The following is an 18,501-nucleotide window of genomic DNA, read 5'->3' as shown; positions in this document are numbered from 1 at the left end:
GATAGGCTAAGGAATTTTTTCAAAGGGTGAGGAATGCAACTATTGATATTCTGACTGTAGTGTTCCCTACACAAATATATACATGTGTTAAAACTCATAGAATTGTATACCAACAGTAAAGTCATTTTTACTGCATGTTAATTTTAAAACATCTAGTGTGGGGTTAGCCTTTATGTGCATCCGGCTTCAGGATTCGAATGATGCCCACTGTTTGGATTTTTACTGTTTCTTTTATGTGTCTTCTACAGTTTGGGCTACATTCCTTAGATTCCTATGGTATTCCTTGGCAACTTCAGGCTCACATTATCACAAGGCATCCGCCTTGCTCATCTCTCTAAATCTAGCATCTAGTACAGTGCCCAGCACATGACAAATGCTCAAACATTACTTAGTGAACAATTGTCCTTAAATTTAACACAGAGCTTGGTGGAGTCAGGCATGGAGCAACATATTATTGCATTATTGCACAGATTACTGGTGATAATACGAAAGTGAGAATGGTTATATCTACCCAGTTTAGCACTTCTCATGTGGTACTGTTTTTTCTTTTGCTCATCTTTCTTAATGTCCCTGTGAAATGGCTCCATTGTCTAGGGTATATACCCTGATTCTTTGTCACTGTCTATTGTCTATGGTATATACCCTGGTTCTTTGTTATAGCTGAGAAAGAATTCACAACACGGACACACATGAGGAGTGGGTTTAGGAATGGAAAATTTAATAGACAAAGGAGAATAGAAAAAAAAGGCTTCCTCATGCTGAGAAAGCCGGTTGCCCAAAAGGGTCTTCAGTTTGGGGTAGAATGCAATCTGTTTTGTACAGAGGCTTGAGGAAGTGGTGATTGATTTACACAGGGCTCAGGGGATTGGTTTGACCAGGTGTGTCATTTATACAGAAAGTGAAAAGACGGCCCTTCCCACCCTAGCCTTTTATTATGCAAATACAGCCTCCACCTGGCGGCAGCCCTGATAGCTGTACACGTGATTTTACCTGAAAGCTGCTATGATGCCAGCAAACGTGGTGACAAGGAAAAGAGGGTGAGAGACACATATTGAATGTACCTGGCTTTCAGGTACAGCTGTCTACATTTACATATAAAAGCTTCTAGTTACCATATCTATGCCTGACTTTCTGTTAGAGAAGAAATGGTTTGGGGCTGTTTTTTATTAAAGGAAAATTGGAAAATTCCACTGAGAACTTTCACCCTTTCTAGCTGCATAGAAATTATTTCTTAATAACTCCTGTATTACCTGGTCAGTTATAATTGAATGCAGAATAGTGAATGAACACTTGCAGGTTTTCTAGATGATGTTATTTTTCTCCAGAGAGGATTGATCCTATCCTTTGGCAGGCAACTAAAGTCAGGCAGATCAGCTCATTCCAATCAGGGCTGAGCTCATGTGAGGCTAGGCTGTAGTCTTACAATAGCTGTACTCTCTCTAGTTTGCACCCTTTCCTAGGGTAATGTCATTTAAGAGTACCAGCTGAGAGCTTGTAGTGTTGATTGAACGTCTTCCTTCTTGGCAGATGCTTGTTAGATATAGCAAACTCCAAGTTTCTCTTCAAAGAATCAGTATATCAGTATGCTCAGCTCTCTTATTCTTTAATTCTCTATTTTAAAGCTTAATTTCCTTGTAGTTCCAGTAAACAACCTTCTCCACCAGCTCTAATCAGTAGTTCGCATCTATTCCCCTGGCCCTGGCTCTGTCCTGACTCATCCCAGTCACCTGCTTCAGTCACCTGTTCTGGTCACCTTCTTTGACCTAGGTCACCCTGGGCTACCTGCTCTGACCCACCCTTTACCGTCCTTCCCACCAAACCACCCACCCTGCCACTCCAGCTCAGACCCCTGCTGTCTTTAAAATAGCCAATCGAGATTAGTCTAGCTTGTGTGGTCTAACCCTAGCCAATAAGGGAGCAACAGCAGTAGGGGCAATCCTCATCAGGCATAAGTACCCCCTTTTCCTCCTTTGTCCAAAAGTGTGGTCACTGTTGCTCCAGCCATGAGCTGTATCCTTTTACAGAAGTAAACTGCATTGCTGAGAGGATTTATCTTCAAGTGCTATTTCTTTTGAGGCATTGAAATTTTACTTATAACTTGCTAAACTCCAATTTCTTGGTACAGAAAACTCTGCTGTGCTATTTAGTCATTTCTGCTTGGTTTTATAGCCTCTAGTCCCATGCAAGTAAATGCAGCTGAAAACAGGTATGATGAGCTGAGTGTACTTCTGCATCTGTTATCTCTAAGATACTGGCTCCTCAATTCCTGGAGGCTCAAACTACAGTTTTTTTGTTCTCCATCCCATTAGATTGCTGAAGATTGCTAGTTTCTCTAGCATCTTCTTTATGCCTGTCTTCTCACCCCAAACCAAAAATTTGTAAATCCTGAAGAGGGAAGCAGAATGCAAAATATTGGATTCAACTCAGTGAGCTGCTTTTTCCTCCAGGACATCAGTACATAGTCTTGACTGCTGTTTCAGCTTTCTGATGCTTTCAAATAGATATGCCAAAAAATTTTAGGGAAATGTACTAGCTGTTCTGCATATGAGTATTAATCTGCTGCAAAGGACTTTATCATAGCTGAAAAGGAAGTCTCTTCTGATGCTTTTTCAATTTTTTTGCTGCCCGGGCTAGAGTGCAGTAGCATGATCATGGCTCATTGTAACTTCAAACTCCTGGGCTCAAGGAATCCTCCCACCTCAGCCTTCCAAGTAGATATGATTGCAGTTGTGTGCCATGACTCTTGGCAAATTAAATAATAATAATAATAATAGATACCAGGTCTCTCTATGTAGCCCAGGCTGGTATCAAACTCCTGGCTTCAGGAAAGCTTCCCACCTCGGCACCCGAAAGTGCTGAGATTACAGGCGTGAGTCACTGCACCCAGCCTCTTTTTGTGTTTTTAATGTCTTTGTAATCTATACTACTGTCCAATTTTCTGTTCTTTATATTTGTTATTTATTTTTTCTTTATTACTCTCACCAAATGTGTACCAACTTTATATGCCTTTTCAAAGAACCCACTTTTGGTTTTGTGGTTGTTTTTCATGATATATATTATTGATACAGCTCCAATGAGTGGAGGAACACCAGTTCTCTTGTCTCATGTCGAATTGGATAAAACGACATAGACACACGTGGAATGGTTTTAAGGAGTGGAGAATTTAATAGGTAACAAAGAAAGAAGAGAGAAGGGAGAAGCTCTCCTGTACAGAGACAGAGGGAGGAGGGCTCCAAGGCCCAAGAGAGGAAATCCCAAGTGCTGTCGAAATACTGCTGCTTATATGAGGAGGCTGGAGGAGGTGGTACCTGATTTGTATAGGGCTCAGGGGATTGGTTGACCAGGCATGTCATTCATGTAGCCTGTAGTGGGGGGATTGGTCCTCCCACCCTAGGCTTTTAATATGCAAATTCAGGGCGCCCAGATGCTCTATAAACGTGGAGATATGTAGGGCCATGGTTCCAGGCACATGCAAGGGCAAGAGGGCAAAGGTGGGAATTGCCATATTTGGGTGGACCCAGTTCTAATGGCTGGGATTTGCATATCAAAGTTTGCCAGCCTGGCTCTAAGGGCAGGGTCTTTCCGTTTCTGGAGCTGTTTTAAAAGAGACAAAAACTTTCTGAGGACCCCTTTTTCCTCTCTATCTGCCTAAAATAATTTCTTAGTAACTCCTATAACATTATTACAGGTTTCCTAAAATGCCAAGATGAAATTAGACATGCAAGAGATTTATTAGTGGAAAACAGCTGTTAGGGGAAGTGAGGAGGCTGGGAGGGGAGACTGGGAGAGCTATTCAGGGCCACAGTGCAGGTCTGACCTTTTGTGAAGCAGGCTAAAGAAAAGGTTTAGACTGCTAAGAAAGTCAAAGAAAGTTCAACAGGCCAATGAGGAGTCACCCTGGCAGAAGTGATCCACATTCCCCTGAAATTGAGGGACTGTGTTAAGGAAAATTGAGTCCACAAGGAGTGTGGTTTCAAAGACAGGAATTTTCCAGCGCCATGCCTCCATCCACGTCCCCATCCAGAAGAAAAAGTTTTGTCTGACTTTCCTGCCCACAGTCAGTTAGAAATTCCAGGTGAGCCTCTTCGTTCAAAAAGCCCTCAAAAAGCTCTGGGAGGAAGGGCCTCTGTTGCAGACCTAGCAGCCAATCCAGTATCAGAGTTGAAGATCAATCATTCCAGAGGAAGTTTAAAAGAACTCCTCTCATTGGACGAGAATATGAATGGGGCGGGAATAACTACGGCGTTAAAATCTCCCTGCCCCTGACCTGTGCAGAGTCCTCCCTTGGATCCCGTCACATAGCGTAGGAACTCTCTCTCCTTTTCTCTTTCTCTCTCTCTCTCTGCTTAATAAATCGCTCTCTGCTAAACTCTTTGGGTCTGTGATATTTATACCAACGGTAAGCCAGCCCACCAGCCTCTGGGACCCCTTCCTCATTCCTGGGATAAGAGAGGCCAAGGACTTGGGCACATGGGGAAAACATCGGATCCAGGAAACTGAAAGCATCTTCGGGATGCCTCTGCTCCCTCTCGCCGTTACAAAATGATCTATCATAGCATTTCTGCCACTCCCAGTCATTGGTTGGGTGAACCACCGTGAGAAGCAGAGACTCGGTGTGTATGCAGAGATAAATGCAAGGAGCACAGCAGCTGAAGCCATCGGTCTTCACCCTGCAGTTGAAGATCTGTCAGTGGATATGCTCAAGGTTGCCTCTGTAATTTTGAGTCACAGGATAGTGCTTATACCAATGGAAACAAGATCCAAAAGAAATGCCTGGTTCAAAAGGTGGGAGGCTTTCTGCAAGTGAAAGATGAAGAGGAAAAACTTAAAAAAGTTATTTTAGGCTCTTGATGCTCATTGTTATGATGCATCCTTGCAAATTTGTCCCAAGAAAACTTTATTAAAATTCATATACTTATTTTTTCAACTTATATTTATTTTTCTTTTTTTAAATATATATTTTATTGCACTTTAGGTTCTGGGGTACATGTGCAAAACATGCAGGATTGTTGCACAGGTACATACATGGCAATGTAGTTTGCTGCCTCCATCCCCCTGTCACCTATATCTGGCATTTCTCCCCATGTTATCCCTCCCCAACCTCCTACCCCTAAAATTCATATACTTAATCAGATCAACCACAGGAAGAAAAAGAAAATGAACATTAATCTTAATGGGACATTCACAGAAGTATAAGACCTAATTATTTACCAGGGGCAAACTCCATACGGTATCTATATTAGATAATATATTTGTATTAAGCTTAATTCACTTAATTCATTATTAAAATTATTTACCAGAATTCGGTTCTTCTTGTTACACATTCCTAGGCTGGCGCTTGCAAGTGTTTGTTTTTATCATAAAATTATTTTTGCTTAAGCAATAATTAAGCATTAATAATTGTTTTAATAATTGTTTAATAAAAGTTCAAGAATGCTTAATAACCTTGAGATTGAGGCCAGACACAGTGGCTCACATCTGTTATCCCAACACTTTGAGAGGCCAAAACAGGAGGATGGCTTGAGCCCAAGAGTTCAAGGCCAGCCTGGGCAACATAGTAAAACCTTGTCTCTACAAAATTTAAAAAAAATTAAGTGTGATGGTGCATGCCTGTGGTTCCAGCTACTCAGGAGGTTGAGGCAGGAAGATCACTTGAACCCAAGAGATTGAGGCTGCAGTGAGCCTTGTTTGTGCCACTGTACTCCAGCCTGGATGAGAGTAAGACCCTGTCTCGAAGAGGCAGAGAGAGAGAAAGAGAGAGAGAGAGAGAGAGAGAGATTCATAAAGAAATTTATAAAAAAAAAAATCACTTTTTTTTGAGTCAGAATCTCTGCTCTGTCACTTGGCTGGAATGCAGTGGTGCAATCATAATTCACTGTGTCCTCAAACTCTTGGGCCCAAGTAATCTTCCTGTTTCAACCTCCCAAGTAGCTCAGGCTACAGGTGCATGCCACATGCCTGGCTAATTGTTATTGTTGTTGTTTTATATTTTTAAGCAATGGAGTCTCCTTACATTGCTCAGGCTTGTCTTGAACTCTTGGCCTCAAGCGATCCTCCCACCTGAGTTTCCCAAGTCACTGGGATTATAGTTGTGAGTCACTATCCCGGCTCACATCACTCTTATATACGATAAAACAGAGTATTCAGCAGAACAAAATTAAAAAATATAGAGAGAAACAGCAATGTTTCCAATTAGTCAAAACAGCTACATGTTAATTTCAGTGAAATAAGCAACCAAACAAGAAGAGGGCATGGAATCCCATCGAATTTTGGGTTTCCTCCAAGTTGATTGTGGAAGTAAAAATGTTCTACACACATTTTTAGAAGTTTACAAATTATATGACTTGCAATTTCATAAAATTATGAGTGAATGTTGTGTCTGGGACAAAATAGATCCCCGATCAATGTATTATATTTCCACAAGGCCCCTAATGTCACAGATAGTAGTCACTAAACAAAACATTTGTCTATGGCAGAATGAGTAGATTCCAATGTAGGGCCAGGCGCAGTAGCTCAGGCCTGTGATATTAGCATTTTGGAAGGCAGAGGCAAGCAGATCGCTTGAGCCCAGTCAGGAGTTTGAGACTAGCCTGGGCAACATGGCAAAACCCCATCTCTACAAAAAAGACAAAAAAAAAAAAAAATAGCTGAGCATGGTGGCACGTGCCTATATTTCCAGCTACCTGAGAGGCTGATGTAGGAGGATAACCTGAGCCTGGAGAGGTTGAGGCTGCAGTGAGCTGTGATCCCACCACTGCATTCCAGAGACACCCAGTCCGGATTTAAAAAAAAATTCCAATTTAGTATTCTGTAACCCCAAGACCATAATCCACTCTTACTGTGCAAGCTTTACATAAAACTCTAACTTCCATACTGAGTTTGTGTGGGAATTCTTGGGTTTCAACTTGGCACATCATCTATGTACTTCCTAATGTGTGAAATTAATCCAGACACAAAGTTATTCAAATGATTGTATTTACAAAAATGGCACAAAGTGATTAAATAGTCTATTTACATGCATATATATTTGAACTCCATAAAACGTTATTATTATTGTCCTATGCAATTAATATTAACTTAAATTTGCCCTCATATTTACCCTTTAAGTTGCTATTCATGCTTTCATCTCTGAGTTTCCATCTGGGATTATTTTCTTTCCTCCAAACTTATCCAACAATTTTCTATTGTCATTTGGATATTTGTGTATTATCATGAATACATATAATGTTTTATTATATTAATTATAATAATATATTATTGTTGTTCATATGGTTAATGTTCACTTTTTTTTTTCTTGAGACAGGGTCTCACCCTATCACCCAGCTGGAGCACAGTGGCACAACCACAGCTCACTGAAACCTCGATCTCCCAGCTCAAGCGATCCTCCTACCTCAGCCTTCTGAGTAGCTAGGACTAGGGACACACAACCACGCTTGGCTAATTTTTGTATTTTTTTTGTAGAGACAGTGTTTCGCCATGTTGCCCAGTCTGGTCTCAAACTCTGCCCACCGCAGCCTCCCCAAGTGCTGGGAATACAGGCATGAGCCACCATGCCCAGTCCAACGTTCACTCTAAGTTTGCTCACGTCTTTGACTTTTTTGTTGGGCTTCTTGCATTTCTAGGTTTCCATGTGGGTAAATTTTTTTCCTGCTGGAAGGATACTCTTTCATATTCCCTTTATTGTCTGTTTGCTGATGGCAAGTTCTCTTAAGCCTTTGTTTCTAAAAATAGCTTTGTTTTATCTTTATTTGGAGGAGTATTATTGCTGGGCATAGAAATCTAGATTGGCAGGGGTTGGTCTGTTTGTCAAACTCTGTAATTGCATCTGATCTAATTTCCAGTTATCAAGGAAACTACACTTTTGGTTCTTCCAGGAAAATAAAATGTAGACACCATTAATATTTCATTATATTTGAGTGAACATAAACTCTATATTTCCTAAACTTGGGAATTAAATATATAACTATGGAATCTCATTCAGAAAAAAAACACACTCCTTGTGCACCCTTCTAGTATACACGGATCAAAATAAATAAAGTGAATATCAATATTTGGAAGTTTAAACGAGCAAGAAGTCACAAGATGCAGTCAGGAAAGTGAGTTAAGCTGGCAAGAAGTAGTGCTCAAAGCAAAACCCTGGATGTTTGTTGCAATTCTCCAAGCTTTAAGGATGGTTCTTTTTGTCTCCTTACCCTTTTAAACACATTCATTTATTTATTGCCTCTTTCAACAAGTTTTTTTCTTTAAAGCTCTGGTTAGTGTTAGATACTGTAAATCCTGATTAATCAGACATAGACTCAGCCTGCAAGGAGCTTCCCAACAGAAACGTTAACAGGTCTACAAACACCAGTAACAGATTGAGACAGCCACAACAGATGCATAGACAAAGATTATTCCTCGTTAAGAGGAGTGAATAATTATTTGTGGGCAATAAAGAGACTAAGGGAGAAAAGAATCAGAAAAAAAAAAGTCTCCAAGAGGCAGCATGTAAGCAGTACCTTTAAGAAAAGAAATGGTGGTGCCAAGATAATTACAAACGGCAGGTGACAAAGTTTTCTGGGAAACATTGTCCAAGAAGGAATAGGCAAGAACTGCGGTCAAGCAGAATTACATATGTAAAAGAGCAGTGAGAAGTAAGAGAAAATGCCAAATTGCAGACGGCCTTAAACGCTGGGCTAAGAAGTCTGGTTTGAGACAAACGTCCAGCTAAAGCGCATCTGAGGGTTTTTTCCAGAGAGGGGAGGGAGAAGGGCATGTATCTATTAGGTTGGTGCAAAAGTAATTGTGGCTTTGCTATTAGTTTCAGTGGCAAAAACCACAATTAGTTTTGCACCAATTGATTTAATTAATTTATTTTTGAGATGAAGTCTTGCTCTATTGCCCAGGCTGGAGTGCAGTGGAGCAAGCTAGGCTCACTGCAACCTCCGCCTCCCTGGCTCAAGCGATTCTCAAGCTTCAGCCTCCCGAGTAGCTGGGACTGCAGGCACGCGACACCACGCCCGGCTTGCTTATTTATTTATTTATTTATTTATTTTAATTTTTCGTAGAGAGGGGGTTTCACCATGGTGGCCAGGCTGGTCTCGAACTCCTGAGCTCAGGCCATCCGCCCACCTCGGCCTCCTAAAGTGCTGGGATTACTGGCATGAGCCACGGCGCCCGGCCTACCATCCTACGAGGCAGGCATCAGGATCCCTACACAGTGAAGGCGCGACCACTCCGTATCTGTCTACAGGCGTGCCTGTTGCCTTCTGCGGGCTGTGCTATGGACAGCACTTGGGATGTCAGATTGACCCCTAATAAGGTAGATTCGTAAATACTGCTGCGGGGCTGACTAACTGATAGACCGGCCCAGCTAGAAAGCACCTGGACCTCGGCTGGAATTGGCGGAAAGTCCAGGCAGCGGAGAGGAGCGGTCCCTGGGACTGCGCGCGCTCTTGGCACCAGGGTCAGAACTCACGTGTTCCAGGAGACCCTCGCGCGCCTCCAGGTTGCATAGAATTGGCCGCCAGAGTTCCGCCAGCTGTCGGAGCCAGGCCTTGCCAGCTGGGGGGCGGGGCTTTGCCAGCTAGAGGGCGGGGCCTTACCAGCTAGGGGGCGGGACCTTGCCGCTGGTAGGGTGGGGCGGGCTGCGGGCGGTGGGCCTGCGGCCGGGTCTGGACTCGCCAGAGACCAAGAGCCGCGAACTGGGCAGTCCCTGGGCTGCGCCGCCCGCCTGTCTCTAGCGCCGCCGAGCCGCCAGTGCGAGCGCTCTCCTCCAGCATGCTGCGGCGGGGCAGCCAGGCTCTCCGGCGCTTCTCCACCGGCCGGGTGAGTCCGGCCCGGGTGAGCGTCCCGGCTGTCACCCTGTCCTGGTTTCCAGACACCAGGGTGGGAGGGCCGGGGCGGTGGGGCTGGGAATGGGCAGCGATGCTTAGACTTTGCTAAAAGGCAAGACAGCGTTTAAAACAAACGAACAAACAAAAACCGAGACCTCAGAAAAGGGCCCGGGGAGGGTCCCGGATGGGAACTGGCACGCAAGCCATTGTCTTCTGTCGGGAAGGGGCTGAGGATTCAGTTTTTGGATGTCAGGTCTGGCTGGGCTGGCAAGGTGGGAACAGTCACCTGGTAAGGAGGACAGAGTCTGCTTCCTTTTCTTTGTCACTTAAATTGCGAGATCACTGGTCAAGAGCTGGATCCATAAAGGACCGAGCCCTTCTCCTGGAGGAGGGGAGTACCAAGTCAGTCGGGTCCTCGTTGGCGGCCTGGGAGGTGTTAAGCTCTCGGACTGGCACGCAGTGCCGGTTCAGATAATGGCAGTCAAAACTGTTGGCGGCAAACTCAGTATTCCTGAGCTGAGCTGCAGATGGCAAAATTTCTGGAATTGCCAGGCGCTGCAGAGACAGCCACACTGGAACGCTATTCTACTGTAACACAAGAACCGAGCTCTGGCCCAGCCCCGCGCCCTGGAATTGCATCAGCTCCTTCAGAAATGGAACCGAAAGCGGACACGTTGCATTGTGGTGCTGCCTTCAGCACCCAGGGGGCCTCGGGACTGGTTAGGGAAGACAGAGAGGGAGGAAAAAAAGCTGTCTTATGTACCTTATCTCTTTTATAGGAAGTACATACAAGAATTTGCTTATCGATTCTTTTTCTCGGTCATGCCAAAGACATATATGTACATTTCTAGATATAAAAAACTTAGAGGCAGAAAGAAGTCTTGAATAGCACCAAAAACTGGCCCAAACTTGCATCAGAGGAAAAGCTTTCTGTATCCCAGACAACCCAAATAATGAGAATTCTTTTTACTCTTTGCAACAAGTTCTAGTTACTTTGAGGTATATTCACCTTTTATAAAATGAGGAGTGGGGGTGGGGAAGACCTGCTCTTCCAGGTCTTTTGCCAGCTCTTCCCACCACGTGGCACATGGGATAGCAGCTGGATAGCACAGAGAGCAAGGGGCTGTGCCCAGTGCCTGGGCCTGTTTTGTTGGCCTCCTCTGTCAACACCTTTCATTGACTTATCTTTTTTGGAGACTGGAAGGAAGTCTTGAAGAATGAAAAGATTTTGAGAGTGGGGTTTGCATAAGATTTCTGTAAGAAACCAGGTGCAGTGGCTTGCGCCTATAATCCCAGCACTTTGGGAGGCTGAGGTGGGTGGATCATGAGGTCAGGAGTTCAAGACCAGCCTGACCAAGATAGTGTAACCCCCATCTCTACTAAAACTACAAAAATTAGCTTGGCATGGTGGTGGGGTTCCTGTAATCCCAGCTACTTGGGAGACTGAGGCAGGAGAATTGCTTGAACTTGGGCAGCAGAGGTTACAGTGAGCCAAGATAGTGCCACTGCACTCCAGCCTAGATAACAGAGTGAGACTCCATCTGATTTCAGTAATAAAAGGTAAACATCCCAGGTGGCAAATGGCATAAACAAAACCATGGATGTGGGGAAGCACTGGCATGGTCAGGGTCTGACTGTACCCAGGGGTACATGTGGAAAAGCAGTGACACATATAGCTGGGAAGAAGACAGTTTCCTCAGTGGTCAGAAGGAAGATACTGAGTGATGAATTAGAATGTGGGATGTTTTATACTGTAGAAAATGTTCTGGGCTGTGTTTTACAAGAATTATTAAAAATCAAACAGATACAGGGCTGGTGGGAATATAAAATGGTATAGCCACTTTGGAAAACTGTTTGACAGTTATATATATAGTTAAACATATACCTATCCTATGACCCAGGAGTCACACTCCTAGGTATTCACCCAAGAGAAGTGAAACCTTACTCGTTCACATAAAAACCTGCTGATTGATGTTCACAGAGGCTTTATTCATAATTGCCAAAAACTGGAAATAAATTGTCCTCAGCTAGTGACAGGATAAACAAGCTGTGGTATATCCATCCATACAATGGAGTTCTACTCAGTGAGGGGAAAAAGGAATTAACTACTGATGCATACAACATGGATGAAACTCAAATATGTATGTTAAGTGTAAGAATCAGACTCAAAATGCTACATACTTTATGATTTCATTTATCTGACATTTTGGAAATCATAAAACTGTAGGGGCAGAAAAAAGATCAGTGATGTCTGGAGCTGGAGAAAGGAGGAAGATTGATTATAAACAGGCATAAAGGAACCTGGGTGGTAATGGAACTGTTTTACATCTTGATTGTGGTAGTGGCTACGTGACTGTGTGTTTGCCAAAACTCACAGCACAGTACACTGAAAAGGGTGCGTTTTACTCTAGGCAAATTAACTCTTTTTTTAAATTTTTTTATTGTTTTGAGACAGAGTCTCACTCTGTCACCCAGGCTTGAGTGCAGTAGCATTATCTCGGCTCACTGCTATCTCTGACTACTGGGTTCAAGCAATTCCTGTGCCTCTGCCTCCCTAATAGCTTGGAATTACAGACATGCACCACTATGCCTGGCTAATTTTTGTATTTTTAGTACAGACTGGGTTTCACCATGTTGGCCAGACTGATCTCAAGTGATCCACCTTAGCCTCCCAGAGTGCTGGAATTATAAGCCTGAGCTACTGCGCCTGTCCTAATTATCACTTTATCTTTAAAAGCTGAAAAATCAAACAATGCTTGTAAGTTTATATTAAAGCAGAATGAAGGATGAATTAAAAGAAATCTTTTAGAACCTAGCAAAATCCAAGGTGAAAATTAGTTTATAACACTTCCTGAGAGCATTCATTTTTCTATCCTCAGCCTTAAATAAAGGGACTTAGAAACACTTAATGATTTCAGCTTAGTGATATGGCTGGATCTTTCTAACTAAAACAATGGTTTGCTTTGAAACCCTTTGCCAATTAGGTATTATTGCCCACCTCTGCTATTCCGCCTGGCTCACTGCTTCTTCTCGCCGTGGTAGGAGTTATTCAGCCCTCCGATTCATTTGGCATCCTGTTGTTTAGCTTTTTCTGCCAGTGTCTGGGTCAAGTCTGTCTGGTAGCTCTGCGTTTATGACCTGACTTCAGGTAACTTGAGGTTACCTTATGATCCAGCCCAAGAGGTAGGACCCTTCCTTGCTCTTTGGAACCAAGTACCTGCTTTATTTCTCAGTTCTGGGAACCAGGTTCTTAACTTGCTCCCCCATTCCCTGGCTTCTGCTCTGGTGTCTTGTCTGTTCATAGGATCTCCAAATTCAACTTCAAACCATATTATTGTCTATTATACACTGAGCACTCTAAATCCTGAGAATATAATAATATTAATAGATAGCATTGATAAATGCTTTACCTATACAGTTGTCCCTTGTTGTCCCTTGTATTCATAGAGGATTGGTTTCAGAACTTCCTGTCGATATCAAAATCTGATGATGCTCAAGTCTCTTATATAAAACGGGGTAATATTTGTATATAACCTATGTGTATCCTCCTGTATACTCTAAATCATCTCTAGATAATTTATAATAATGAATACAAAGTAGATACTATGTAAATAATTATCCCACTGTATTGTTTATGGAATAATGACAAGAAAATTATACATGTCTGGTACAGATGCAATTTTTTTCTGAATGTTTTTGATTCAGAGTTGGTTGAATCCATGGATAAAGAACCCGCAAATACAGAGGGTGACTCTTACTCCTTTATCCTCACGACATCTCAATGAAGTAGGTACTATAGGTTGAGCATCCCAAATCTGAAAACGTGAAATCTGAAATGCTTTAAAATCTGAACATTTTTGAGCACTGACGTGACACTCAAAGGTAATGATCATTACAGCATTTTGGATTTCAGGTCCTCAGATTTGGGATGCCCATCTGGGAAGTATAATGCAAACATTTCAAAATCTGAAAATATCCAAAATCCAAAGTACTTCTGGTACCAAGCACTTTGGATAAGGGATTCCTAACCTAGATTATTATTATTATTATTATTATTATTATTATTATTTTTAAGCCAGTCAAATTTAACAGTGGGGGGTCGTATATCAACTTTAGTGACACTAATGTTAATAAGTTCTGATAACCCACTACCATTGGATCAGCCCTAACCTAGGTTATTATGACCACTTTACTGATAAGAAAACTGAGACCCAGAGAAGTGAAGTGAAGTAACTTTTTCAGACTCTGATTACAAAAAAGATAAAACAATAAAGAAAGAAATAGTCCCTGTTTCAAAGAGTTCATAGATTAGTGGGACAGACTATTAAATCTGTTTTTTAGAAAAAGAATAATAGTACATAACATATTAACTATATACCAAAAAGGAAATACAAATGAATAATAAAATATGAAAATACACTCAACCAAACTAGTAATCAGACAAAAGCAATTTAGAACATGATACCATTTTTCAGTCATTAGGGTGGCAAAAATCATAAATTTGATGATATTGTGTGTTTACAGGGGTGAGAAAACAGTTCCTCCAATACTCTAGAAGTCAATTTGATGGTATTTAAATTAAATTTATGTTTAAAAATTATTGCAGTTTTACTTGTAGGTATCTGAGAAAAATACTTCCACATGGGCACAGGAAGCATGGACCATGATATTCATTGCCATGGTATTTGTAATAATGACACATTGAAAGCCAAAATGTTTTTTAATAGGGCCATGAACAAATAAATTGAGATATAGCTACACTAAGGAGTACAGTGCAACAATTTCAAAGAATGAATTATCCATACCAACAAGGAACATTGTAGAACATTACACATAATATGATTTCATTTGAATTGTTTTTGGAAACACAAAATAATAATACTTTTTTATATACTTCCATGTATTTTTATGCCTAGAAAAAGTCTAGAATTCACACCAAACTACAATAGCAATTTCCTCTGGGGAGTGAGGAGGGGATATGGATTGGGAGTGATGGTCAAAAGGGACTGTAGTCTTATCTGTGACCTTTTTTTTAATTAGGAGATTATGTGTATATGTAATATGTATAATTAAAAATTAGTTTTATAAAATTTTATACAATAAAAATATAGTAAATGCTGTGCACTGCAATCCTGCCTCTCTAGTACTGGAGTCTGATTCTGGACTTGAGCCCTTTGGACTGTCTCTCCCTTTACTCAAAATCTGTGCTCTGTGGTCACCAGCCCTGCCCCAGGAGCTTTCTCCAGCCTGGGTCCTGGGCATCCCCCTCTGGCATCATCTGCTGATAGGCCCCTGTACTGACATTCCTTTCTTTAAAGTCTTTTATCCTTTTTATGATGAAAAAACAAAAGTTGGCCAGCCATCCAAGAAAACCCTCACTAATATCTTCCTTATATAATGAGACAATAGGAAAATCAAGTTGCACAAGTTTGCCATTTATGGTGGTATCCTGAATCTTGGTTGAATCTTGCAGACCTGCCTCTATGTAAAGTGTAATCTGTTCCTTCTATTAGTATGAGAGTTTGTTACAATCGGTTGCAAGAGCTTTTGCATTATTCTAAACTATAACCTGTGAATATGCTAAAGGTGGATTGCTAGGCCAGCTTTCATTTTCACCCTCTGCTCCGTTTTCAACACAAGGCACATGCCTACCCAGAGCTAGTTCATGCCGCCAGAGCTGCTGCAGCAGTGTTAGCATAGAAATTAGACTCTCCTGCTTTCAGTTAACTCTCCTGCTTCAAGTCGCTCAGTGAATCTCATTGTCTTCACAATAGGTCCAAGTTATCTGCCACAGGGCCCTTCATAATATCTCTCTCCAGGGTATCACTTGTCACCACTCCCTGACTGCCTGTATTGGACACGCTGTGCACATGCATTTGTTTCTTTGTAAATATTGCTCCCTCTGCCTGGAACTTCCCAAGAAACTCCTACAATCCTCTCCCTTTTCTCTGCCAACTCCCAAGATGGATTCTTTAAGATTCAGCTAAGGAGCTCCCTTCTGGAGAAATCTTCTCCTTTCTTAACCAAACTGTGCTCTCCTATTCTAGCAGTGTTGCTATGTCTTAACTTGTGTGTCCTCCCTACTAGTTGGTGGATTCCTGAGGACAGGGACCACTTCTTTGGATCTTTATGTAAGGGGTCACAAAGAGGCCAAACAGGTAAAGTAAATGAGGGATTTGAGCTGGATAGAGGGCAAGACCATGTCTAGGGTAAAGGGGCCATTACTGCTCAGCGCTTGCTAACTGTTGCTATACGGGACCATAGACCAGGGTTAACAAACCTCCTGAGTTTCTTTTTTTTTTGTTTTTTTGAGACAGAGTCTTGCTCTGTTGCCCAGGCTGGAGTACAGTGGCGCAATCTTGGCTCATAGCAACCTCCGCCTCCCAGGTTCAAGCGATCCTCCTGCCTCAGCCTCCCAAAGTAGCTGGAACTACAGGTGCATGCCACCGTGACCAGCTAATTTTTCTTGTATTTTTAGTAAAGACAGGGTTTCACCATGTTGGCCAGGCTGGTCTTGAACTCCTGACTCAGTTGATCCGCCCGCCTTGGCCTCCCAAAGTGTTGGGATTACAGGCATGAGCACCTGGCCAAACCTCCTGAGTTTTAAAGATAAGTTAGAAATTCTGCCTTCTGAGGCGAAACCTCCTAAAAATTTTAACACAGTCCTCTTAAAAATGCTTTGTGGGTCAAATAAAACACCCCTGCCAGGCCAGTGATGTGCTACCTCTACCACGCACTCTGCCCAGAGCGTGGCAGAGCCAGAAAACATGCTTGTTGGATGAGTCTTGCACAGTCAGGCACAGTTTGGGGCACTGTGTGCTGGGTGCTCCATAAAGTGTTAGGCATCTCAGGGTCTCAGGAAAATGTACTTTTTAAAATTCTTTTGTGTGAATGTCCTCTGTGTAAAACTGCCAGTTCTCTCCTGGATAGCTTTGGCCTTATTTTACACCCTGGCCAAATGGTTCTATTAAGGTAGCATCTGCCCAAAGGGCTTCAGATCAGGGCAGACTTGGCACTGTGCCTTGAAGTTTTCTATGGAAAGCTATGCGTATCTTTTTATAATTCTTGGAGTATAGTCAGGGTTAACTTGCTTATAGTTAACTTGCTTCCTGAAGAATCCAGAGGGTGGTTAGCCTGGGAATGCAAAGGCTCTGCTCCCTGCAAAAGTCTCTTCTAATACGGAATGTTAACTCTAAAGAAACAAGGCTGGGCTCAGTGGCTCACGCCTGTAATCCTAGCACTTTGGGGGGCCAAGGTGGGTGGATTGCCTGAGCTCAGGAGTTCAAGACGAGGCTGGGCAACCCAGTGAAACCCTGTCTCTACTAAAATACCAAAAAAGTTAGCTGGATGTGCAGATATATCACTCTCCACAGAGCAGAGATTCTCAGACTTCTGTGTACTTATGAGTCACTGAAGAGTTTGTTAGTGTAGCTTCCTGGGCTTAAGATTCTGACTCAACAGATCTGAAGTGGGACCCAGAAATCCACATTTTAAACATATTCTCTCAGTTACTTCTGCCAACACAGGCAGGCAGTCCTCAGATCACACCTAGAGAAATAAGACTGAAGTAAAATAGCCTATAATCTCAGCACTTTGGGAGGCCAAGGCAGGTAGATCACCTGAGGTCAGGAGTTCGAGACCATCCTGGATAACATAGTGAAATTCCATTGCTACTAAAAATACAAAAATTAGCTGGGCCTGGTGGTGCACGCCTGTAATCCCAGCTACTCAAGGGGCTGAGGCACGAGATTCTCTTGAACCCGGGAGGCGGAGGCTGCAGTGAGCCGAGATCACGCCACTGCTTTCCAGCCTGGGTGACCATGGAGTGAAACCCTGTCTCTAAATAGAGTAAAACATCTCCGTCCAGGTTTCTGGAATCTTGCTAACTTATTATAAACAAGTTATAAAATCTGAAAACTTCTCAGAGTTAGAAACTCCCCTTTATAGCTTTAGCATAAAGCCCAGAAAGTGTTTCAATGGATGTGGTGTTTCCAAAGATACTGACATGGTTTCTTTTGTTTTGTTTTGAGACAGAGTTTTGTTCTTGTTGCCCAGGCTGGAGTGCAATGGTGCGATCTCAGCTCACTGAAATCTCTGCCTCCTGGATTCAAGCGATTCTTCTACCTCAGCCTACGAAGTAGCTGGAATTACAAGCACTTGCCACCACACCTGGCTAATTTTTTGTATTTTTAGTAGAGACGAGGGTTCTCCGGGTTGTTCAGGCTGGTCTTGAACTCCTGACCACAGGTGATCCGCCCCCTCCCCACCTCGGCTTCCCAAAATGCTGGGATTACAGGCGTGAGCTACCATGCCCATGCCTGACCGACATGGTTCCTTTAAATGTTGTCTTTCTCAGATAGGACTGAATCTAGAATTGAACTCCAAATAACCAGACGACAGCTGAGCTGAGTGGCGCATTACATTTGAGTCATCTCAGTCTTTTGGCTCTTATGTGTTCTAAAAGTAGTATTTTAGATGTCTTAAATATCTGGCATTGGTAATGGTGTGTGGTAAAGCCAAAATTTTTGTAAGGTGGCCAACATGTCAATTCTATTTCAAGCATCAGGATTAGTTACAGAGTTTGAACGTAATAGAGAGAATATTTTGATTTTTTTGAGGAGAGGAAATTAAATGGTCAGCCATGCATTATCTGCAGGTGAATTTGCTGTTGTTACAGAGTTAATCT

General features: G+C 42.5%; 1 protein-coding gene and 1 long non-coding RNA gene across 3 annotated transcripts in view; one reads left to right on the top strand and one right to left on the bottom strand.

Moving 5' to 3' along the window:
• Positions 1-3,142: 3,142 nt before the first annotated feature.
• LOC144577661 (uncharacterized) lies at positions 3,143-9,552 on the bottom strand. Its single transcript, XR_013522068.1, has 2 exons — positions 9,458-9,552; positions 3,143-4,797 (listed from the first exon to the last, which is right to left on the bottom strand). It is a non-coding gene; the product is annotated as an uncharacterized LOC144577661 (long non-coding RNA).
• A 66-nt stretch (positions 9,553-9,618) lies between these two features.
• The window catches only part of ALDH1L2 (aldehyde dehydrogenase 1 family member L2), a 63,494-nt gene continuing 54,611 nt past the window's right edge, over positions 9,619-18,501 (top strand). Inside the window, exons 1-2 of one of the 2 annotated variants that reach the window (XM_078337165.1) lie at positions 9,619-9,807; positions 17,850-18,062. Coding sequence is in view for 1 of the 2 variants with exons in the window: in XM_035257453.3 (XP_035113344.2) it covers positions 9,760-9,807 (48 nt within the window). In the remaining variant the exon portion in view is untranslated. The remainder of the gene's footprint in view (positions 9,808-17,849; positions 18,063-18,501) is intronic. The other variant, XM_035257453.3, reaches the window with a different exon arrangement.

This window comes from Callithrix jacchus, chromosome 9 (assembly GCF_049354715.1).
Source record: "Callithrix jacchus isolate 240 chromosome 9, calJac240_pri, whole genome shotgun sequence".
NCBI classification, from domain to species: Eukaryota; Metazoa; Chordata; class Mammalia; order Primates; family Cebidae; genus Callithrix; species Callithrix jacchus.
This window is presented reverse-complemented; position numbering and strand designations above follow the sequence as displayed.